At 61.2% G+C, this 22801-nt stretch overlaps 1 protein-coding gene across 1 annotated transcript; it reads right to left on the reverse strand.

Moving 5' to 3' along the window:
- Positions 1 to 402: 402 nt before the first annotated feature.
- CARD14 (caspase recruitment domain family member 14) lies at positions 403 to 21918 on the reverse strand. Its single transcript, XM_084861931.1, has 24 exons — positions 20799 to 21918; positions 20163 to 20339; positions 19603 to 20080; positions 17607 to 17809; positions 15723 to 15941; positions 14597 to 14734; positions 13539 to 13864; positions 11989 to 12156; positions 11134 to 11253; positions 10505 to 10630; positions 10050 to 10199; positions 9230 to 9346; positions 8617 to 8759; positions 8408 to 8502; positions 6976 to 7036; positions 6617 to 6809; positions 5608 to 5734; positions 5073 to 5310; positions 4471 to 4534; positions 3769 to 3865; positions 2959 to 3132; positions 2327 to 2445; positions 1180 to 1295; positions 403 to 740 (listed from the first exon to the last, which is right to left on the reverse strand). Exons 5-24 carry the CDS (start codon positions 15931 to 15933, stop codon positions 533 to 535), a joined length of 2991 nt encoding a protein of 996 aa, XP_084718057.1. The 5' UTR covers positions 15934 to 15941; positions 17607 to 17809; positions 19603 to 20080; positions 20163 to 20339; positions 20799 to 21918; the 3' UTR covers positions 403 to 532.
- Between the last annotated feature and the right edge of the window lie 883 nt (positions 21919 to 22801).

The raw sequence follows: 22801 nt of genomic DNA on the forward strand, positions 1-22801 counted from the left end.
TTCAGACACAGGCACAGCAGCCTCCGAGTGCAGCCCAGGTGGAGACACGCCCTCTATGGCCCTTGGCCCTCCAGGCAGAGGCGGGAAGAAGGCCAGCACCCTAAACTGGAGTCATTGAGCACCAGCAGCCGAGAGAACAGGGGCACCTGACCTTGGGCCACCAGTGCTGCCGCCCACCACCTCTGTGGGTGTGGAGGAGCCTCTGACACAGTGAAATGCAGAGCAAAGTTCAGAGGTTGGTCAGATGGGCATTTATCTGGGGACACCTGGGCCTCCAGCTCTGGGGAGGGTGCCAGGACCCACCCATGGAGCGTCCTCGGGGTGTCAGGTCAGACCATGCCATCCCTGATGAGAGGAAAGGGTTTATGCAGAAAAGAGCAGATGGTCTGAGTGCCCATCTGTGACCTGCACATGGCAAGGGTGGTTGTCGGACTCCAGTGAGGGGACCCAGGGGGGCGTGTGCGATGAGCACCCCAAGCTGAGCCCATAGGACAGGGCGCGGGGTCCGCCAGCCAGGAGGACACAGCATCTGTCACGGGGGGCTCTCCTCCGTCCACACCACCTTCTTCTGCTCGTCGGAGATGGCGAAGCGGACGCAGCTAAGCAGCGTGTCCAGGTCACCCCAGGCCTCGGGGGCCAGGCTGCAGCGGGGGCAGGGCGCCCTGTCCAGCTCACCCTCCTCCTGCCTGCTGGCCGCCAGGAGCTGCTCCTCCGAGGCGCCCAGCCGCTGTAGGGCCTTCCTGCGGGGCCAGAGGCAGCTCAGGGGGACAGCGCCCCGGCACCAGCCAAGCTCGGGACCAAACACCCCTGGGGGCAGCGGCCAGTGTCACAGGGTCCTGAAGAGACAGGGCCCCAGACCACAAAGCCGGGCGGGGCTGGGCATCTAGTTTACAGCCTCAGGTGCCAAATTATAAAGGGCCCAGGACACCTGGGCTTGTCCCCAGCCATGAACAAGCACGGCCTCCAGCGTGGTCCTTGCCACCAGGCGGGAGGGTCCCTGTGGCCCCAGCAGACGGGCTTTAGTCAGTGCAGGAGCCAAGTCCTCGCTGTCATCTGGGCTGCTTCCCAGGGGGCAGGGAGCCTCTGCCCCAGAGTTGTGGGGGACCCACCCTGTGACATTTCCAGGAATCCTGTCACATGCTCCAGAGGCACGGGGCCGCCAGCCCCGGGTGCACCTACCTGAGTCTCTTGGCTGCCTTCTCGTTGATGACGATGTGGAGGACGATGGGGAAGATCTCCATGCTGTGCAGGGCGCGCACGCTGCCCAGTGGCACGTCCAGGAGGGCGTGGGTGCTCTGGGGGAGAAGAGGGACAAGTCAAGTCTGCCATCCGGGAGCGGTGCCGACGGGACAAGCAGGCTGCATTGGTACAGGAGACGGGAGAGTCCACAGCTCTCCGGGCCAGCGGGAGAAGGTGTTGGCGGCACAGCCGTCAGCAACTCCATCCATCTGCAGGGTGTCTGCCAAGTGGCAGACGTGAGGCCAGAAAAATGAACAAACAGCCAGCAGTGTGACTCGGGTTGAGCGTCTGCCTATGAACCAGGTCTCAGTTCGATTCCCTGTCAGGGCACAGGCCCGGGTTGTGGGCTCCATCCCTGGTAGGGGGCGTGCAGGAAGCAGCTGATCCACGATTCTCTCTCATCATTGATGTCTCTCTCCATCTCTCTTCCTCTCTGAAACCAATTTTAAAATATATTTTAAAACATAAAACAAGCAAAGCGCAAAACCCAAAACCCATAGACATGGAACAGAGGAGGAGGCTGGGAGGGTGACACGGGTGAAGGTTCAAGTGTATGACGACAGATGGAACTAGACTGTTGATGGTGAACACCCTAACGTGTACAAAGATATGGAATTACAATGCTGACACCTGAAACTCACATAAAGTTAACCAATGTAGCCTCGACTTACAAAGCAGTCATTCTAGCAATACAGCAGCCTCATGCGTGCTTTGCACCTGGAAGCACAGAGCTGCAAGCTGGGCTAAGGGGCTGTGCCCAGGCCAGTCCCCAGGAGGCCGCAGTGCCTCCTCAGGGCATGGGCTGTGGGCACAGGGCGCCGCCTCCGCTGGCAGCCAGCCTGGCCGCCTTGTATCCATGTAACACGGTAGCTCACAGTGAGCTCTGCCTGTATCTGAGCCTTAGAACATGAATGCTACTTCCATTTCACTAAGTCACTTCACAGATGATGCTAACCGTTTCCTACCTTGGGAAACGGGCTCCAGGGAGTTCAGAGACTCCCCAAGGCCACAGGGACCCTGGTCCCACCTCCGGCCTCCAACCCTCTGCCAGTTCCTGCTCCCCAAGCAGCCCGCCTGCCAGCCCTACCTTCTCCATGAGGCGCTCCAGGGCCGCGCGGGGCACCCAGCGGCTGCCGGCGGCCTCCCTCTCCTGGACAACGTCCCCTCTCCGGCTGGCGGCCTCGCACTCCTCCGGGCTCAAGCACTCTGAGGGGGACAGTGGACGGAGGTCACACACCCAACCACTGGAGTCCTGAGGGAGCCCCACGCCGTACTCCTGCCGGGGGCCCCGCCAGCGCTGGGGGAGCTCTCCCTAGGTGTCCTCTCCGTGAGCCTGACCCTGCGCTTCCTACTCAGAGGCTGCCCCTGAGGGCACCCAACCCGGGGGCTGGGTCCTTACAGGAAGCCCCCGTGGAGACAGACACACGGGAGAAGCCACGTGACGCAGAGGCTGAGGGAGGAGGGAGCACACAAGCCAGGGAGCTGAGGACCAGGAGCCAGAGAGGGGGGCCCTCCCAAGAGCCTCTGCGCCAGGCGGCCACGGAGACCTGGTCCCATGCTGCCTCAGTCCGGAGGAGAGCCCAGGCTGTATGCCGGCGTGGTGAGCTGCTGGGCAGCCCCAGGGCCCTCGTGGCGCCTCCCGCTGCTCTCCTGGAGCCCGTCCGACAGCTGCCCAGGCCTTGCCCACCCCGCACACAGTGGGGCCCCGGGGGAGCGCACCTGCCGGGCATGTCTTAAACCCTTGCAGGAGGCAGAGCTTCTCACTCAGGATCCTCCCGACCAAGCCGGGCACCAGGAGCACGGGCCGGGGCCGGCTGGGCCTGCGGGGGTGCACCCGCGTGTAGGGCGCCAGAGTGACGCAGCTCTCGGCCCAGAAGCCCCTGGGGGAGGCGTCTGTGGGGGAGAAGAGATGTGAGCGGTCCCAGGCCCCGCCGGCAGCTTTGCACCCGCGCAGCCCCCACACCTACAGGGAGGCCACGTAGAGTGCCGGCTCCAGGGCCGAGGCCCCGCCCACCCGGGCTGAACAGCCTGTGTGCCAGTGGCCACGGAGCCCTGTGGCGGCCAGGCCCAGCCGGGTAGTGCGTTCCATCCCACCTGCCTCACTGGCCACAGGGAGGATGGAGAAGGCCTCCTCCCTTCCATCACCCTCTCCTCGCCCCCAGCGCCATCTGGTCGCCTGCCTCACGCTCCCCTCACTCCAGCCCCCGTCTCCCTCCCAACCATTCAGGTTGCTATCCATTCTCACAGCCCCCCTATATTATGCACCAAAGACCTTTCAAGAAGGAACTAAGCTCAGATGGATGGAGCTTACTCTAAACTCACCCCCACCGCCCTCATAGTTTGGTTTTACCCCGTGGCGCTGCCATGCTGACCTCCCCCGGGGCCTCAGACCTCACCCAGCTCACCTCTCCAGAGAGGCACCCAGGCGCCAAGTATGGTGCTCAGGATCCATCCTGTTCCCGCTGAGGAGGGCTCCCTGAGCCACCCCAGCAGCCTGCAGCCCCTCCCAACACCCTGGCCCCGCCTCACCTGACTGGGCCCCGTCAAAGGATGAGCACAGGGCGCTGGCCTTGGTTCTGTCCACAGTGACGATACGGACCAACCTCTGGGAGCCTCCAGGAGACGGCTGGAGGGAGAAGGAACCAGTTGTCACCATCCACACCGGGCCGGGCAGGCACCGCCCCACCGGGGGATCCAGGCTGGTCCCTGGACCTTCAGGCTGTGCCCACAGAGCAGCCCAGGCCCCGTGCCAGGGAGGAGAAGGGAGCAGGAGAGGGTGCTGGGGCAGAGGCCCTCGCCCAGGGCAGAGCAGTGAGGGCCGCCCCCACACCTCGCCCACTGTGATGGAGGCGGGGGGCGGGGGCGCCCTAGCTCCTCGATCAGGGCACTGAGTGGCCTCTGTGGGGAGGACACCAAGTCCCCGCCCTCAGAGGGAGGAATGGTGCAGATGGCCAGACAGGGGGTGCAAGGGCGCTATTGGGTGAGCATGTCCAGCGCCTCTGCTCGAGGTGGATGAACTTGCAGGCCAGGCGCCCTGTGCGGACCCAGGGGAAGGTGTACAGGACGCATGGCGCAGGGACTCGCAGGGAGACCCCTCAGATCAGTAGCCTACACCCTCCCAACAGGACACCTAGCCAGCCCCAGCCCTCTGCCAGCCCAGGGAGGAGAGGCAGGGAGAGGCAGGGCCAACCTCCTCCCCGTGGGCTGGGCCAGGACAGGCAGCGGCCTCACCTTGCGGGCGGAGCTGCTCTGCTGAGCCAGGTCCTGCAGGAGGATGATGAGCAGCTGCTGTGCCCTGCGAGGAGGAGACATGCTGCCAGGAGGCTCCACACCCCGCCCAGCGGCACCTCTGAGACCCTGAAGTCCTCAGCCCACGGAGGGGTCGCACCTGCCGGGGCGAGCCTGGGTGGGACGTGGCTCCTGGCCTCCCTGCACCTCAGAGCCGAGCAGCACCACCCAACACCACGCTCCGTGTGCACCGGCTGGCCTGGGACACGCTCCCGGCAGGCGGATGCTGCTGGGGGGAGGGGTGGGCCCTGCCCCAGCTGTCCCAGGACAGGGAACACAGTCCTGGACACACGCGGTGACTGCGAACCCACCTGCGGGGCACACTGGCCACGTCTGGAGACAGTGCTGGTTTTCACAGTTTGGGGCCAGCATGAGGCCAGGCAGCCCCCAGCAGCGGGGCCCGCAGGTCACAGTGCTGCGGCTGGAAATGCTGACCCGAACACTCTAGAACCGAGGCCCAGCCTTTTCACAAACAAACCTGTCCACTTGGGGGTGGCACATGGGGATTCCACTCAGAGGTCCCCTCCCCAGAGGTGGCCGCTCACCGTGCGTAGGTGGGGATGGTGCCGCCATCCGTATCCCTGGTGCTGTAGGGGCCCACGCGGTGGGCGTGCCAGCAGCCGCGGCCCTGGAACATGGTGTCTGTGACGTGCAGGATGTCGCCGCAGTGCACCGGCAGCTCCCCCTCTGCCCGCCCCTCCAGGGCCAGGTTGACCCGGATGTAGAAGGAGTCCCCTGAGGTGGCCACTTTGGCCTCCAGGTCCTGGACCAGCTTCTTATAACCTGGTAAGAGCATAGATCAGTCCCAGCCGTGATCCACAGAAGGTAGGTTCTGGAACGTGAAAGGAGAAGAGACAGAAGGTACCACCCCAAAGTCCCGGGAGCCATCCTGGTGCCAGAGTCAGTGGGTGAGAGGTCCTAGCTGCCTTGGGGCCTCTGCAGACTGGGGGTGCGGACTGGCTCTGGGATAGGCCATGGAGGCTGGGGCAGGCACAGCCAAGGTCAGAGTGGAGAAGGGGCGGCTGGGCAGGTGCTGAGAGGGGAGATCCTGGGGGGGGGGGAGGGAGGGGGAGTGTGTACCCTCCGTGTTGACCTTCACAGACAGGCAGCAGAAGCCGTCCACCCTGCGGAGGAGACCCACAGCCTGCTCCAGGGTCACGCCCTGCAGGACGGCCTTGAAGAAGGGCTCTGTGGCCTCACAGTCCACCTGGAGGTAAACCACCAGGGCGGGCCGTTATCGACAGGCTCGGCATGGAGCCTGAGCGCAGATCTGCACTCAACCCCTCCCCCAACCCCAGCTGCCCACACGCACCCTCAGCCGCCCACAAGCCCATCAGGGCCTCTGTCCCAGGCCCTGAACTGGGGCATCTGCATTTGACTCCTTCAAACCACCCATGTTCCCACCGAGTCAACAACCAACCCCTTCCCACTGGCATGCAGAGAGCACCACCCAGGACTGTGTCTGCTCTCCAAAATGGAGCTTTGTTCTAGAGCGTTCCAGATCGCAGGTCCTCGGCTTTGGGACGACTGCCATTTGGAGCCAGGTCACTCTGTGCTGTGGGGCCGCCCGGGCCCTGTGGGATGTCAGTAGCATCCCTGGCGCCCGCTAGCTGCCACCCCCAGCCCGCTGTGAAAGCTCCCAGCTCTCACGATCCCTCCATTCACGCCCTCGCTGCCTCACGCGAGGAGAGGGCACTTTATAAGGAGAAGGAGCACGTGCCTTTAACTGAACTGCCCCATTCGGGTCTCAGGACTGTCCCCAAACACCATGAAGGGCTCTGTGGCTGTGACCACAATGCCACTGACAACGAGACACGGAGAAAGGGCTCCTCGGGAACAGGTGGCGCCTATTTTGTGAATTCAGCGACATCAAAGCCCCCTCCCTGCTGCTGTAGTCACTAAATGGTGATTAGTTAAGTTGCATATCTATGTATTCTGCAACATCATGAATATTTTACAACAGAAAGTTTGAAAGAGTTAGAGTGTGGATCTGCCGGTATGTGTATTTGAACACAGGTGTGCATGCACACGCATGGGAGCTGACAAGACACCGTTAAAAACAGCAACAGGAAGCCCGGAACACACTCACCATGACGATCTGCGTGCCCGGGCGCAAGGCCATCTCGTCGGCCGCCGAGCCAGGGCTGACGCGGTGGATGAAGATGCCTGTGTGGTTCCCACCGATGACGCTCATCTGCTCCAGCAGCGCGTCCCCCTGGAAGGCCAGCACCGTGACCTGGCTCGGGAGCTTCCGGGCCGGCCGCCGCCGCACGGGGACGCTGCTGCAGGAAGGGGCGACGGAGCTCGTGTGCAGCCCGGCTCTGCCCCCAGCCCCAGCATTCTGGAATTCTCCACCCTCTGTCCTGCCATGATCCCTCCCTCAAAAAGGCTGTCGCCTGCTATCAGCCCTCACTATGCCACCTGCTGGCCCGGCCCCACTCCGCTCACCTGGCTGAGACGCAGAGGCCCCTGGAGACCAGCTGTGGGCCGCTCTCAGACTCCAGGAGGTCTAGGCAGAAGCAAAGGCTCAGACCCCTCGCCGGCCTCCCTAAAGCCGCACGCTACCTCAGTCCCCTCAGCCCCCTCGGCTGAGGCTGACCTTCTCGTCCTCCTCCTTCCTCCTGCTTAGACCTTGGCTCCTCTCTCCCCTCTGGGGGTAAGCGGGAGGAGCAGGTGGAGAGCTGCACCTGCCTGGGTCTGGCCTCCACTGTGTCCTTTGTGAGACTGAACGTTGCCCACGTTCTATGAGGTAGGGAAGCTAGAATCCACTTCCACCTTCAGTCACACAGTCAAATCCGTTGGCACCCGGGCCCGCCTTTCTGCACAGCAGCGCCAGCCGCCTGTACCAGCTGCTCCGCTTACCCCGGGCCACGCCAGCTGCTGGCTGTGGAGGCTCCTGTTGGCGGTCCCAGGCCTCGATGTCCCTGGGTGGCCCAGCCCAGGCGGCGGCTTCCCTCTGGGAGTGGAGGCTGCTCCTCCACCTGGTGGACTGCCCGCCCACCTGGAGGACCAGAGGCCAGCAGAGGGCAGACAGCTGCCTGCCACCTGCCACCTGCCACGGCGGCCTGTGCCCAGCTCACAGGAAACCCTGTTCCTGACTACATCCCAGCCATGTGGAGGCCACTGGGCGCTGCTGGCGCATGTGAGACAAATTGCACTAGAAAGTGTGAACGTGGGACATCACATGGGATCACACCGAAGAGGAGCAGCAAGCACCCTCTCCTCCCGGCCTCGGCCAGCTGGCTCCCCTGCCGCACCCTCTCCATTGGTCACTGTCACAAATACCACCACCAGTGACCCGGGAAGGAGGAAGGTTTCTGGCCATGTGACCACTGCCCACCGCAGCTGCCTCTGTGGGCCAGCACGGGTGCGTGCACCCCCTGGTGGCCACAGGGTGAATTCCAGGCGGGTCTGTGTGAGAACCAAGGCTGGGGTAGGAGTGCAGGGTGGGAAGGGAAGGAGGCCAACGTGAGGGGCACACGGCTTGGGAAGGAGAGGGGACCAGCTAAGTGACAGATACAAGGCATAAGCCACAGGGAAAGGGAGAGAGGCACCCACAGGCGCCCTGGCCAGCAGGAGGGGCACTGCAGCCTGGCGCCGTGCTGTCCCTGGCAGCCTGAGCACCCAGCGTCCAGAGCAGGAGGGACAGAACAAGCAGCTGTCTGAACATCTGGGCTGAGCGGGCATGGAGACAATGGAAAGGACACCGCACAGAGCAGCTGGCACTGGCCTGAACTGCCAGGGACCCGGGTCAGGGCAGAGTCCCAGTTCCCCTCCCTCCGCCCGGCCCCCGAGGAGACCTGTCCTCCTGTCTCCTCCTGGCTCTGTGGCCCAGCCAGGGGAGGTGGGCGGCTGCAGAGTTGGCAGCGGACACACTCACCTGCTCTGTCTACAATCTCGTAGTCCAGGTCGGCGTCACCTGCCTTCGCTCCCGGGGACCCTCTCCAGTCCCCCTCCAGGGTTTCTGAGAAGCCACTGCGCAGAGGACGAGGACGGCTTGGGCCAGGAGCACCCAGCGCCTGCCCGGCCCTCGTCCTCGGTGAGCCACAGGGGACCCGTGTGGTCCGGCGCCGGTGCCGTCCTCTCTACCTGAAGGACCAAGGATCCTCCCGGAAGTCCTCCGCGGCTCGCTTGTACAGGGACAGCTGGCTGGGGGGCACGGGGCTGCTGGAGCGGAAGCTGTCCACCAGCTCGCGGCTGGATGTGGCACTCAGGTCCGACCAGAGCTGCGACTGGAGGACGGTGAGGCAGGGTCAGCGCGAGCTCATGGGCTCACGACCCCTCCCTGCTCTGGAAAGGGAAGAAGCCACGGCCACCAACATCAGGGCCGAGGAGGGGACAGGAAGGGGAGAGGAAAGGGGAGCACACAGCCAGGCACATTAGTCGAGCACCTACTATGTGCCAGCTCTCTCTTAGCTGTTTCCTGTGTTTTATGTCGCTTAGTCCTCCCAATAAATAAATAAAAATAATCTTCCCACTTTACATAGAAAGCGATTGAGGCCCTGAGAGACCACGGCACTGGCTAGTGAGGGTCACGTGCTGATGTGGACTGCGCAGGATGCTGAGTGGGGCACGGGACGCCAGGTGGACAGCGTGGGCCTCGATGCAGCCCTGGCCACCTAAGTCCCTCTTCAGCACCTACGATGTGCGGGCCCCCTTCCGTCTGCACGGCCTGTCCCCGGGAGGAGGGGCACTGCTGTACCTCGGAGGAGCTGAGGCAGCTGCCGTCACTGTCGTCCCGCGGGCAGATGGCGAACATGCGCACGAGCCGCTGCTTTCCCCTCCAGCAGGGCTCCCTCGGCCCCGCCTCCTGCTTGGGCTGCCAAGGCGCCAGACGGGCTGGTTAATTCAGGAAAGGTCCCCTCGGATGCTCTGATGCTCTCGGGGTTTCTGCCCTGACACCTCCCCCTTCTCCACCCTCTCTCATTGCTTCCAGTACATGGGCTGGACGTTCCCCATCCCCGTGCACATAGTTCTTCCTGGCTACACACCTGGTACATAACGTGTGTACATGTATCTACACATAAGGCACATAGAAAATGGGGGGACAGACCAATCAGAGAGGAAAAACTCACCCCCTCCAACATGCACACACAGCAGTTAGCAGTGTGCGGCCTGTCAGTCTGCTCTAACATACATGTGTGCTTTTGCACACGGCTGATGTGGGAAGGGGTGAGGGAGAGGGCTGGGGCACGTTCCCCACACCCGTACACCAGGTGCCTGGGCTGGCGCTGCCAGCCAGACCGTAACTAGGGCTTTTATAGTCGTTTTAGCTCAGCTTCGTCTTTCTTTCCTCAGCCCAACACCACACCTGACAGGTTCCAGAACCTTCTGTCAGGCCACCCCTTCCAGGACGTGCAAGACATCATCATGGAAGGAGAGGCAGAGCAGCGGCGGCTGCCCACTGTGGTCTCCAACGCCCACCATTAGGGCTCGCGCATGGGCCCAGCCTGCCTCCCAGCGTGTCCCACCCCACGCACACGCTGCCCCCGCTCCCAGGCGCACGGCAGGGCAGGACTCACCCCTGGTGCCGACCCGGCCTGCAGCTGGCGGAGCTGCTGGCGGAGGTCGCAGCCCTGGTCGGTGAGCTCGAACAGCTTCCTGCGGAGCGCGTCCTTCTCGGCCAGGCTCTGGGCAATCTCCGTCTGGGCGGCATCTCGGGCCGAGTAGGCCTGCGTGTGGGCCGGGACACAGGGAGCCGGGCATGAAGAGGCAGCCAACACTGGGCTCACCCGCAGGCACACGCCGGGGTTCACTACCGTGTCACGTGTGCGCACAGAAATGAAGGGAGGCGCTACACGGGACCTCTAGTCTCAGGCGGTGAGCATGTCAGCAGGTGACAATGCAGGGAGTGGAGAGACCCCAAGTCTGGAACCAGCTGCCACGGGGGGGGGGGGTGGCAGTGTGGGCTGCATGAGGCACCATCCCCCAGCCGCCGGCAGCTCCTGTTCTCCCGGCCCCGCCGCCTCTCGGGTACCTGGTCCCGCTCCTTCTGCAGCTCGGCCACCTGGCTCTGCAGGGCGGTCACCTTCTCCCTGTAGATCTCACAGTCCACCTTGGTCTTCTGGAACTGCAGCAGGGTCTGCTCCTTCTCTTCCCAGAACTGGATCGAGGGGCGGAGCCGTGGAGGAGAGGAGGGGGAGCATCAGGGAGAGCGAGGGGACGGGGAGAAACAGGGTGAGCTCCTGCATGCTGAGTGTGATTTCCAGGAGCTCCGCAGAGATGCTGAGCCCACCAGCGGGCGCTGCACCTGTGGCTGTTTTGTTCATCCCATGCCCAGCAGGGCGCACAGATAACTCCCCTCACTGCTCATGCTCCTCCACCGGCCGTCTCCCCACTGTCCCCTCGCTGTCCCCTCGCTGGCCTGTCTCCCCAGCAGCCCCTCAGTGGGCCCCACGCACCTGCCCCTGAGCGTGCCCTTATTCTCACCGCCTATGTGCCCGCCTGTTTGCTCATCGCCCACCCACAGCTGTGGCCTCTAGTCTCGGACTGTGAGTTGGCGCCAACACAGGAATGAACTAACGAGTGACCCGTCACTTAGGCAAGCTTGGTCGTAAGCTCAGCATGGACTGAAGAGCCCGTCTCCCCAGCGTGAGCCGGGGTCACCTGCTTCCGCTGCCGCTCGGCCGCCACGGCGCGCTCCCTCAGCGAGTGGATGCGGTCCACCATCTCCTGCTTGCTCTCCAGGGCCTCGTCCAGGCTCTGCTCCAGGATGTCCTTCTCCGCCTGGGGCACAGAGGGGTCAGCCGGCCCCGCTCCCACACGCCTGCTCCTGGGAAGCTCGTCCCAGGAACGGGAGCTGGAGGCTGCTGGCGGGTGGGTGAGTGACATGACTGCCCCGGGGGCCGGGACAGAGGCCTGGGGGAGGGAAAGCTGCCCTTGGGCTCTGCTAGGGCGGCTGGGCAGGACCGGAAGGTACTGGAGGCCCAGGCCTCTTAGGATAGAGCCTCCTGCTTTAGGCACTTGCAGGGGAGCTTCAGAGAGGGACTCAGCCACACCAGCCTCCTGGGGCTCACTCTGCAGCTCAGGTAGGTCCCCCTCAAGGCTGGGATCCCCCTAGGCCGTGATCCGCCCCCCAAGCTGGGATGCAGGACGGCCACCCCACCTGGCTCAAAAGCAGGTACTTATTGATTCAAAGACACGGGAGAGGGGCTGTACAATTCCGGGAGCTGGTGACCCCTGTGTTCAGAGTTCCCCACTCTCCCACGTAGCGCATTCTGCAGGGGGACGGGTTTTCTTTCCTGTCCCCCAACTTTGAAGTGAACCCCACCATTGTAACCAGCCCAGTCCTCTCTGAGGCAGCTTAGAGGAACTGAGTGATGTCCGGCTAATCCCGCCAGCGCTGGGGCTGGGGCCGGTGGGCCGTCACTAGTTTCCATTTCCGGGCCCCAGCCACCCTCCCCAGGGGCATCAGAAGCCCAGCCTGGGGTCTTGGAGGAAGTGGGCTGGGGCGGGGCCTACCAGGCTGAATGTCAGGGAGCGGAGCTTCTCGTTCTCCTCCTTCAGGCGGCTCAGCTCCTCCGCTCCGGGCCCCAGGCCGTCAGCCATGCGCAGGGACCGCTCTCGGAACTCCCGCTCGCAGGAGGCCGACAGCCTCTGGCGCTGCAGCTCCTGCTTCGTCAGATAGAGCTGCGGGGGTGAGAGGACAGCAGCCGGGCAGGAGGACGTGAGCATCCCGGCCAGACCTCCCAGGCTCGGGGAAACTGTGTGTGCCTATGTGTATGTGTGTGGGGAAGGGGGGGCAAGGGGGAGGGGGCCCTGCAAATGAACAACTAAGGCACATGGGAGTCCTCTGCACATTGTATTTGCATAATTTTAAAAATAAATTTGACATTATTTCCAAATAAAATAAAAGAACAAGCGCCCTGGCTGGTGCTCCTCAGTGGTTAGAGCACCAGCCCATGCACCAAAGGGCTGGGTGTTCGGTCCCAGCCTGTACCCTTTTTGCAGATTCACTTTCTGGCCCCAATCCGGGCACACGTAGGAGGTAACAGATCCATGTGTCTCTTTCACATTGTTTTTCTCCCCGTCTTTCTCCCCCTTCATTTACTCCCTCCCTTCTACTCTAAAAAAAAAAAAAAAAAAAAAAAAAAGGAAAAAGTATCCTCAGCTAAGGGTTAACAACAGCAACAACAAAAACCAATGCCATCAAGGCAAAGAGCAAATGATTATTTGGGCGAGCCAAACCGGTGTGGCTCAATGGATAGAGCGTCAGTCTGCAGACTGAAAGGTCCCGGGTTTGATTCTGGTCAAGGGCATGTACCTTGGTTGTGGGCACATCCCCCGTAGGGGTTGTGCACGAGGCAGCTGATTAATGTTTCTCTCTCATCAATGTTTCTGACTCTCTATCCCTCTCCCTTCCTCTCTGTAAAAAATCAATAAAATATATATTTTAAAAAAAAAGAAAAAAGAACCCCACAAATCACAAATCACCAAGGAGAGAATAATCCCCAACAGAAAAATGAGTAAAAAACATTGTTGGGCCGAAACCGGTTTGGCTCAGCGGTAGAGCGTCGGTCTGCGGACTGAAAGGTCCCGGGTTTGATTCCGGTCAAGGGCATGTACATTGTTTGCGGGCACATCCCCGGTGTGGGGGGTGCAAGAGGCAGCTGGTCGATGTTTCTCATCGACGTTTCTAGCTCTCTATCTCTCTCCCTTCCTCTCTGTAAAAAATCAATAATATAAAAAAAGACATTGTTGGGCTTAAAGCAGCTCCTAATCGCAGGACCAGCTGAGACACCGACACCGACAGCTAGAGGGATGAGGCCCAGGGGACTGCTGCGGAGCTCAGAACAGCCAGACGTACCCCGGCCCAGACACAGGCGGCAGGCCGCCCCACCGTGGCCACGGCACCCCAGCCAGGCCTTGGGGAATCACAGGGGGGTGACTGGAGGGGCCCCCTGGTGGTGGAGGCAAAGGGTCAGCTAGCTCCCTGCAGGGTCGCCTCAGCCCAGGCTGGCGGGGCAGGGAGTCGGGGGGCTGGGGTGAGGGCGAGGCGGTGGGCACAGCACCTCCTCCTGCAGGCCGCGGCAGCGCGTGCTGGCCAGCTCCTTCTCCTGCAGCGCGTTGCTGTAGTGCAGCGAGAGGCTGAGCATCTCGTCCTTGAGCTTCAGCACCTCGTGGAAGTGGACGCTGACCTCGCGCTTCATGCGGCCGTGGTCGGCCTCCAGCTGCTGCAGGCCCTCGGCCCGGGCCTCGGCCTGGCCCAGACGCTCCTGCAGCCGCCGGCATTGCTGTGCCAGCGCCTCCCTCTGCCCCTTCTCCTGGCTCAGCTCCTCCTGCAGGCTGCCGATGGCCCCGGCCAGGCATGCGGTCAGCTTGGACGTCTCCATGAGCCCTGCGGGGAGCCGGCATCACCCCCTGCCCCCTCCCCGTCCTCCAGGGCTTGGCTTCCTGCCCTGGACTCTCAAAAGGACCCACCATATCTGTCGTCTCCTTCAAGGCTTCGGGCCGAACTACACACGAGATTGGGGTAAATAAACCAATGATTCCAGATTTGGGTACAAGGACTCCCCTTCATTTTCTCCTCCCTTCCACTCGCTCTTCCCCTCGGCTGCCCATGTGACCCGTTGTCCAGACCCGCTGCCCCTCCCCTCCCAGACGTGTTTATACTAACACAGCTCAACGTCATCCTCAAAACAGGAACAGGCCCGTAAGTCTGCGTAACCCATCTCTACCAGCTCAGCCTGCGAGGCGCCAGGCTGGAGCGTCCTGCTGTGCGAAGGCCAGGACTCCTGTCCCCAAGCCCAGTGAGCCCTCCCTTAGCGGGCTGAGCACAGGCACAGGCTGCGGCCTGACTGCCCCTCGGGCAGGCGCTGCCACCCCAGCACAGCCCCAAGCGGCCTGGGAGCTCTTCTGGGGAAAGGCCGTCCCCTTGGCGCTGCAGTAGGGACAGACTCTTCCTCAGAGCCCAGGCCACGTGCTCCCTCTCCTACCCGTCCCACTGCAGTGCAAGGGTCTCCTCCCCCGAGTGTGGACGGGGCAGGGGGGACCTCTGCCTGAGCCTGGGGAACAGGTGGGGAAGAGAGGTGACCAGGACCGGGGACTCCGGTCGCAGGCCGGCTCTCACCGCTGAAGGTGCTGAAGTCCACGTCGGGCTGCAGCCCGGTGACCAGGGTGTAGACGTCAGGGTTGTGGAACTTCAAGCTCTCCAGGAAGGCGAGCACCCCGTTCTTCCCGCGCGCCCTCAGCAAGTCCAGCAGGTGCCCTTGGAGGACAGGACAGTCTGGGCTGACAAGGCGCTGGGCAGGCTTCCCCGTGAGGGGCAGAGCACCCTCTGCTGCCGTAAGCCCCTGCAACCCCAGAGTGCAGTCAGGCTCAAGAAGGGCGAGGCCGGCGTTTATTGAGCAGCTACTACGACCGGTGTGCTAGGAGCTGGAGGTAAGAGACTAAGGAAGATGGTGGTCACTCTGAGACCTACCAGGTATGCTGGCGGACATGTGGGGGTGCGTGCCTAGCTCGGGGGAGGAAAGCAGCAAGCAGCAGCACCCAGGGCCCAGGCCCACCCAGCCTCATGGCTCTCAGCTGGGATTCACTTCTCCTGCTTCTGAGGCTCATCAGGCAACGGGCAGAGAGTTCCTGTCAGTAGCTACTGCCCGCCACTGGCTCTCCAGGGCCCAGTCTGGGCTTTGAGACAAGTATCTTAGAAACTGACTCAACCCTCCTAAGCTGAGATGGTGATGCCAGGCGCTCCCCCGGCTTTGAATGAATAAACAGACAGGCAGTTGGGCTGGAAGAGACGGGCTCGCCCCAAAGGGTGTCCCCTGGAGCCTGCCAGAGGGACCCGACTTGGAAGAAGGGTCTGGGCGTGTGTAATTAGTGGGGCTCGTGAGCCGAGGCATTCTGCAGAGCCTGGGCCTGTCCAAGGACAAGTGTCTCAGGGAGAGGGAGTCATTCAGAGAAGGCATGTGGCAGGCAGAGGCTGGAGCGAAGGGGCCACAGCCGAGGGGCGCCAGGGGCCACCAGAAGCTGGAAGAGGCAGAAAGGGGCCTCCCCTGGAGCCACGGGAGGGAGTGTGGCCCCGCCCACACCTTAACTTCAGACCTTCAGCCTCCCAGCCATGAGAACCCATTCTGTGACTTTGTGGTCGTTCGTTAGGGCGGCCCCGGAGAAACTAACAGAGCCCCCACACACACCGACCAGAACTCGGGTCCCCTCCGCTTCTGGCTGAGCAGAGGCCCGCGGCGCAGGCTCACCGACTCTCATGGCCGAGTTGGTGAAGCGGGGGCTGTGCAGCACCTCCTCCTCGTCCAGCTGGCCCAGCACCTTGGCCTGGCGCAGGTAGGGGGTGAGGCGGCTGGGGCAGATGCTGCGCACGATCCTGTGGCGGTGGCTCTCCGTCATCTCCCACAGCATGTCCTCGTCCAGCCCTGCCAGCGACGAGTGTGTGCGGCGCAGCTCCGCCATGGCTGGACCTGGACGGAAAGGGGGCGGCGGAGGCTGTCAGTGCAGGGCCCCGGCCCGGAGGCCCTCCCATTCCACCCATCCTCCCCAGACAGGCAGGTAAGCAGAGGACCCCCCCCCCCCCCCACACACACACACACACACACACTGAGGACCATGACACCAGCCCGCCCTGGTGTCCAGTGACAGCACTGGGCGGAGGGAGACCTGGCTTTTCTGGCTCAGGACACGGATGAGCCTCTGACACACAGGCTGCTGCCTGGCCAACCGGCACTGGCCTAGGAGTGGGTCTGGACCACAAATCCTCAGCAGGGGACCCAGGAGGGAGCAAACCCCTGGGCTCTCCTGAGTCCAGATGTGCGGAGCAGACAGAGTGCGCCTGTGGCGGTCTGCCTCCGGGCAGGCGCGGAGGGGGAGGGGGAGGGGGCCAGAAAGGTTCCGGGGGGAGATGAAGCCCAGCCCCGCCTGGGGGAACGGGAGGCTGGATGAGCTGGCGCCCAGAGGCGGTGCCGGGTCCACATGGACCAGTGGGAAGCAGGCCAGGGCTGGGCCTCGCACAGAAAGCGACTGCTTGTCCTCGGCAGAGTGGACGCCTGTCGCTTTCGGCAGCCCCAGGACCCTGGCACGGAGACACCTGGGCACGGCGCTGTGCGCACATTAGAGTCGCCATAAAACTAGGACGGCTCTTGGGGGTGAGCAGTCAAGGCCACACCCCTCGGCTGGTGTGTATGGGGGTGGGGAGGGAGATGGCCAGGCGTCTGAGAGCTGAGCTGCGGGCCTGCGCAGGTCCTGGCTGGGCCCCGGCTCCGGGCTGTGTGGATTTAGGGCCTGAAGCAGTCACAGCCCCGTGGCCCTCTGCGGAGAGGGCCATGCTGAGAGGGGGGACCCAAGCCCTTGTGCTGGGAGGACCTCAGAGCCACCCGCCTGCTCTGTAGCCACAGTGGCCACACTGCGTTCCCGGGCACAAGGCCTTTAGCCTGTTAAGCCACGTAACTCATCCTAAACAGCGTGAACGTGGACTGTCTCCAGCACAGAAAACAGCCTGCAAACAGCAGTGCCCGCGCCCCTCCTGGACTTCAGATCCCTGAAGGAGACGCATCGCCAGCGCCAGCTCAGTCCTGCGCTCACTCTCTGCTCCTTCTCCCCCTCCTGCCCGGACAATGAGGTGACAAAACACACAGCACTTGGCGTGACCGTGTCTGCACTGTTCACTCTCACTGTGGACAACAGCATCGCTGGACAGGGCACCGCCCTCAGCGGGGGTTAGGTTTCAGCATCTGATACTCATGGCTACATACACCTGCCTGGCTGCAGGCTGACTCAGTGATGTGGAGAAGCAGGAGACGTATGTATGGTCCTGTGGCTGCACATTCCAGTGTTTCTTTTTCTCATCACACGAGTGCATGAGGTCCTTGTGCACAGGGGGGCACAGGTGGGCACAGGGGGAACGGGTAGGCAGGGGGCACAGGTGGGAGTGTTTGCCCTGGACCTGAGAATCTGTGATCTGGTTCTTTTCACGGGATGACCAGCTGCCTGGCTGGAATGCCTCCTGAGAGGCGTGTGCAGTGAACGTGCTCCAACGGCGTGCAAACCAAGGAAAATGGGAGTGGCCGCTGCAGTCCTCCTCCGCGGACAGCCCCCCTCCCCCACGGGGCTGGCCCACAGCGCACACTCACCGAGAAACGCGCACGCCCGGCCGCGCAGGAGCTGCTGGCGTGCAGTGGGCGCGTGTCCCCTCCGGCTGCGGGCTCAGGCTCCTCTGGATTCCGGGCAGCGGGCAGGGCTGGGCGGGAAGAGCCTGCCAAACCAGTGCCCAGGGCATCTGACCAGACTTCACGCCTGTGACTTGCTCCAAAACTCAAAGTTCAGGTCCCAGAGCCTATGTGAGGGGAAAGGCAAACTTTGACCCAGGAAACAAAGGCACAGACTTCCAGCCCGGCTCTGCCCGGTCACAGAGCACCCGCACACCGGGAACCCGGGGTCTGGGAGAGAACCGGGCTCTGTAGCCTCCGATGCCCAGGAGAGTGGACGGGTGGATGCTAGAGGGAGGGCCTGCGGGACAGGGTGAGGATGCGGGGAGAGGGCAGGCCCTCAAGTAGGTCTGTCTCGCTGCCCCTGGGTAGCTCATTCCAATTCTGCAGGGACAGTCAATAGATGCTCATGAACCAGGGTGTGCGGGTGTCCCCGCAAAAGAAATGTTAAATCCTGACCCCTCAACACCTGTGACTGTGGCCTTTGGGAAATAGGTCGCGACTGCTGAGGTCATTAGGTCGAGCGCTAAGCCCTATATGACAGGTGTCCTCCTGGGACGAGGAGAGACCCAGACACACCCAGGGAGGGGCCAGGTGACAGTGCAGGCAGAGGCTGGGGGACGCCGAGGGCTGCGGGCAGCACCAGGAGCTCAGAGCAGGCCGGGCCTCAGAGAGAGCCGGCCCTGCAGACCCTGACTTTGGCTCCTGGCCTCTGAGGAGAGGGCTGGGGCGGGGGTGGCTGCAGTGCAGGGGGCTTCTTTGTAGGATGAAATGTCCTAGGGCCGGTGTGCTGGCCGCAGGGCTGGATTGTTCAGATACAGATCTGACCCCAATCAAGCTGGTTTAAAAACAGACGGGTCCGAGAGCTGCCGGTGACCATTCCCACTGCTGCGGCCCCAGGACAGGATACAGGCTAGGGCGGTGGTGAGGAGCTCCGGGGGCCGGGCCTGGCCCTGCCTCCCTTAGGCCAGCCGCCCTGACCTGTGGGTACCAGCCTTCCTGTCTTTCTTCTTCCTCTCGGCCCAGGTGGGGCCTGCAGGCACCCTGACTGTCCTAACCCCCCAACACCGGTGAGTGTGACCTGTTAGGAAAGAGGTCGCGGCAGATGGAACCAGGTTAAGATGAGGCCATGAGGTCGAGCCCGAAGCCCTCCGTGACGGGTGTTCCCACGGGAAGAGGAGAGACGCAGACACATGAGGAGGGCGAGGTGCCAGCCCAGGCAACACCAGCTCACCAGGCTCAGCCCTCTGCCTGGGCGTGCTGGGAGCAACTGTGTGCTCTGCCCAGGAAGCTGAGTGCCTCCTGCGGGCTGCCCCTCCCTCTGCCACTTCCTCCTCGTTCCTGCACCCCTGCTCCCTGGGATCCCGGAGTGCCCTCATGCCTTCTAGAGCAGTGGTCGCCAGCCAGTGTCCGAGGACCACTGGTCCAGGAGGCCCGCAGGACTGGCGACTGCTCCACCAGGTGACAGCCAGATGGCGCACGTGTGAGAGCAGCGCCTCCCACCGAGTCTGACTCAAAGCCCTGGATCACCAACATGTGAAACCAGCCGAGCGGGGAAGGCTGAGTGAGCGGACGCGGTCTCTCCCGAGCCTCACAAAATGAGCCGGAAATGGTTGGTTTGTTTTTAAAGCAGCCACAAACGAGGCAGCTGGTCCTCCTCGCCCCACACCTAAACCTAGAACCCTTCCTTCTTCCTCTCTTTCCTCCTGGGGCGCCAATGTGGACATCAGGGTCCAAAACTGAGCATCCTTCATCCCTCCAGTCCACACTGTCCTCCTTGAAGGTGGAGCTGAGCCAGAGAGCGCCCATGCACTTAACCAAACCAACGGCCCCACACCAGGCTCCCCCCTCGGGAGGAAAGCCTCCACCCCAGGACAGCTCTCAGACCCCCTCGGGCCTGCCTGCCGTCCCCAGTGCTGACCTGCTCTCCTCGGGACCGGCTCCATGCTGCCCTTCCTGGTCCTGCAGAAGGGACGCTGGGGCGGGCTGGGCTGAACAGCAGCAGGCGAGCAGGTCTGACAGGCAAGCCCGCCTGGCCCTGCCCAGGGGCGATGCCTCACACGAGCCTGCACGCATCACTGAGCCCAGGACATTCTCACACCATGCATGGGAAGCTTCTGGAAGATCCGCATGGGGGAGATCCTCTCCCGTCTGTGAACAGCCGGCCTGTTCATGATAAAATCCCTCAGACGACGTCCTGGCACCACCAGGACTCATTCTGCAGCCTCTTCCGTCCTCACCATCAGCCGGAAGTCTCTAAGCCAAGCATGTCAAACTCAAAGGTCAACACGGGCCAAATAAACAAGGTGGAAATGTATGTGGCCGCAAAAAAAACCAAAAGCTTCCATTTTCATGGAAACGTAGGTTTGCTTCGATAGAGACATGCTGAATACAAAGGGCTGAAATAAAGGAGTCGTCTTTACCATAAAATAGTAAAGGATGTTAATAAAAGTTAATATTTTTTCTTGAACATTCACTTACCACACACTGGATAACTGCACAAACTAATAAGCGTAAAGCAAATAGACCAATTTTTCTTGTTCTCCAAAAGCGAAATATTTCCTGTTGCGCACACCAAAAAGCCAGTCCAAGACTAATGAAGTGGCCGTCGGCTGCTGAAATATTCGCTGCTAGTATTAGTGGAGAAAAATTGTGCGCCTGCACGTAAGGGAAATGAATGCGACATGGTTATAGTAATCAGTCATTAGCAAACGTTGTAGTTCGTTATTAATAATTATGTTTAACAGGATATTGTGAAAACTAAGTTACAAAATTTTTATTAAAACTTTTCTTGCCGAAACTGGTTTGGCTCAGTGGATAGAGCATTGGCCTGCGGACTGAAAGGTTCCAGGTTCGATTCCAGTTAAGGGCATGTACCTTGGTTGAGGGCACATCCCCAGAAGGGGGTGTGCAAGAGGCAGCTGATCCTGAAAGGTCCCGGGTTCAATTCCAGTCAAGGGCATGTACCTTGGTTGCGGGCACATCCCCAGTAGGGGGTGTGCAAGAGGCAGCTGATCGATGATTCTCTCTCAACGATGTTTCTAACTCTCTATCCCTCTCTCTTCCTCTTGTAAAAGAATCAATAAAATATATATATTTTAAACTTTTCTTACATACCCTTACATTGGCCGTGCTGCAAAAATATTCCTTGTGGGTGACATTTAGCATGCTTGCTCTAAAGGGATCCTCTAGAATCGCCATTCAATGGTCACTATTTAGATTGGGATGACGGTCTTTATTTTATTTTATTTTAATTTCAGAGAGGGAGGAGAGAAAGATAGAAACATCAACGATGAGAGAGAATCATTTACTGGCTGCCCCCTGCACGCCCCTCACTGGGAATCGAGCGCACAACCCGCACATATGCCCTGACCGGGAACTGAACTGGGATCTCCTGGTTTATAGCTCAGCGCTGTCCACCCTCCCCACCGCCCAATCTAGCACCGGAGACGCTCCATGCACGTCTGGTGCCCGGATGCCAAGACAGTATCAGAAAAGAACATGACATCTCGTTATTTTCATAATGGTTTTATGTGGAAAGCCAGGCCGGGCTCGGGGCTTCATCAGGTGCCCTGCCAGGCAAGTGTGGGAGCCAGCCACACCTGGAAAGGAACCGTGTCTGTCATGGAGAGCCCGGTGATGTGTGGGGTTTCTGGCAGGTAGGCTCCCTGTAGGGACAGCCTCTCTGACCCAGGACATGCAGGCATGCAGTGATGACACAGAAACCCAGGCCAGCCCAGGAGCCCTACACACAAGCCTCCTGCTGCTCAGGACGGGAAGAGCCACCGTGACCGTCCACACCAGGGGTGGGACCCTTTCTCTGCCAACGTCTGTTGGGATATTTCTAACATCATTCTCAGGTCATGCAAAATTACCAGCTTAAATATTAGCCTCTGTGTCTGGTCAAATATTTCATTAATTCACCCCTAATGCCGTGGCAGGGGCAGACCAAATAGCATTCCCCACACCTGGTCTACCCCTGAGTCCAGCACGGGCCCAGAGGAAGAGGCGGGTCCGGAGGGTGTGGCCACAGGCCAGTCCTGCCTTCTCAGGGCTCTGGCCTCAGCTCCAGGAGCTCCTGGACAGCCCGCCTGGCCTCTCCTCCCCTGGACATGCAGGCACACCTGGCTTTCCACATAAAACCATTATGAAAATACTGAGATGTCATGTTCTCTTCTGATACTGTCTTGGAGATCCGTGTTTGCAACCTAGCTCTGGAGCATGGCTTACAAAACTGCAGTGTGTTCAACCCCCCGCCCAAGAGATGCCTCCGTGGAGTGAGAAGGCCTGAGACCTCACAGCTCTCTCTCACTTAACATCTGAGACAGAGATGCATCTTTGCAAATTCCTAACATGTGATTAGTCCCTGCATCCTTGCATGGCATGCTTGTTATCAGGTCAATTTTCTTGTAAGGGTTGTACGCATTTTTTTAAAGTATGTTTTTATTGATTTTTAGGGGGGGAGAAAAGAGGGATAGATAGAAACATCATCGATTGTCTGACTTCTGCACGCCCCCTACTGGGGATGGAGCCCCAAACCCAGGCATGTGCTCTGACCAAGAGTCAAACTGTGGCTCAACCACTGAGCCACGCCAGCTGGGCAGCTTGGACACACACTGCCAGCAGGGTGAGTGCCATGAGAACTAAGCCCTCATTTACTTGCTGGTGTGGACCTGTTAGGATCCACTGCACTGGTGCCTGGTTTAGTGGGTGAACCTGATAGGAGCAGAAATAGAATGCTGGGGACCAACTATAATTGGAAGAAATGTGGGTCATGCTCTGTTAACCGTGATTGTTTTGTTATGAAGGCACATTCTAACCTGGCTGGGCATTGCACGTGGGACCTGGGCGCTCACCTGGAGACGCAGCCCTTCCTCCCCATCAGGGAGCTGCTGTTATCCTAGAAAGATTAGCAACCTTGTTGCAGGCACCAAAGTCACTAGTCTTTTGAAGACCCCCCAACCCTTCGCAAATCACTAAGTCCTTTCAAAACTCCCAGCCCTAATGAAACCAGTTTGGCTCAGTGGATAGAACGTTGGCCTGCAGACTGAAAGGTCCCAGGTTCAATTCTGGTCAAGGGCATGTACCTTAGTTGCGGGCACATCCCTAGTAGGGGGTGT

The sequence above is a fragment of the Pipistrellus hanaki genome (assembly GCF_964339955.1).
Source record: "Pipistrellus hanaki genome assembly, chromosome: 16".
NCBI lineage: Eukaryota > Metazoa > Chordata > Mammalia > Chiroptera > Vespertilionidae > Pipistrellus > Pipistrellus hanaki.

Bases quoted from the DNA above. Each gene is read 5' to 3' on its own strand.
- CARD14 (XM_084861931.1), bottom strand. From the start codon at position 15,933: ATGGCGGAGCTGCGCCGCACACACTCGTCGCTGGCAGGGCTGGACGAG. The intron at 3,866-4,470 runs GTGAGGCCGCTG...TTCTCCCTCCAG, and splicing joins AGAGCAGCTCCGCCCGCAAG to CCGTCTCCTGGAGGCTCCCA. The intron at 2,446-2,958 runs GTGCGCTCCCCC...TGTCCCCCTCAG, and splicing joins GTTTAAGACATGCCCGGCAG to AGTGCTTGAGCCCGGAGGAG.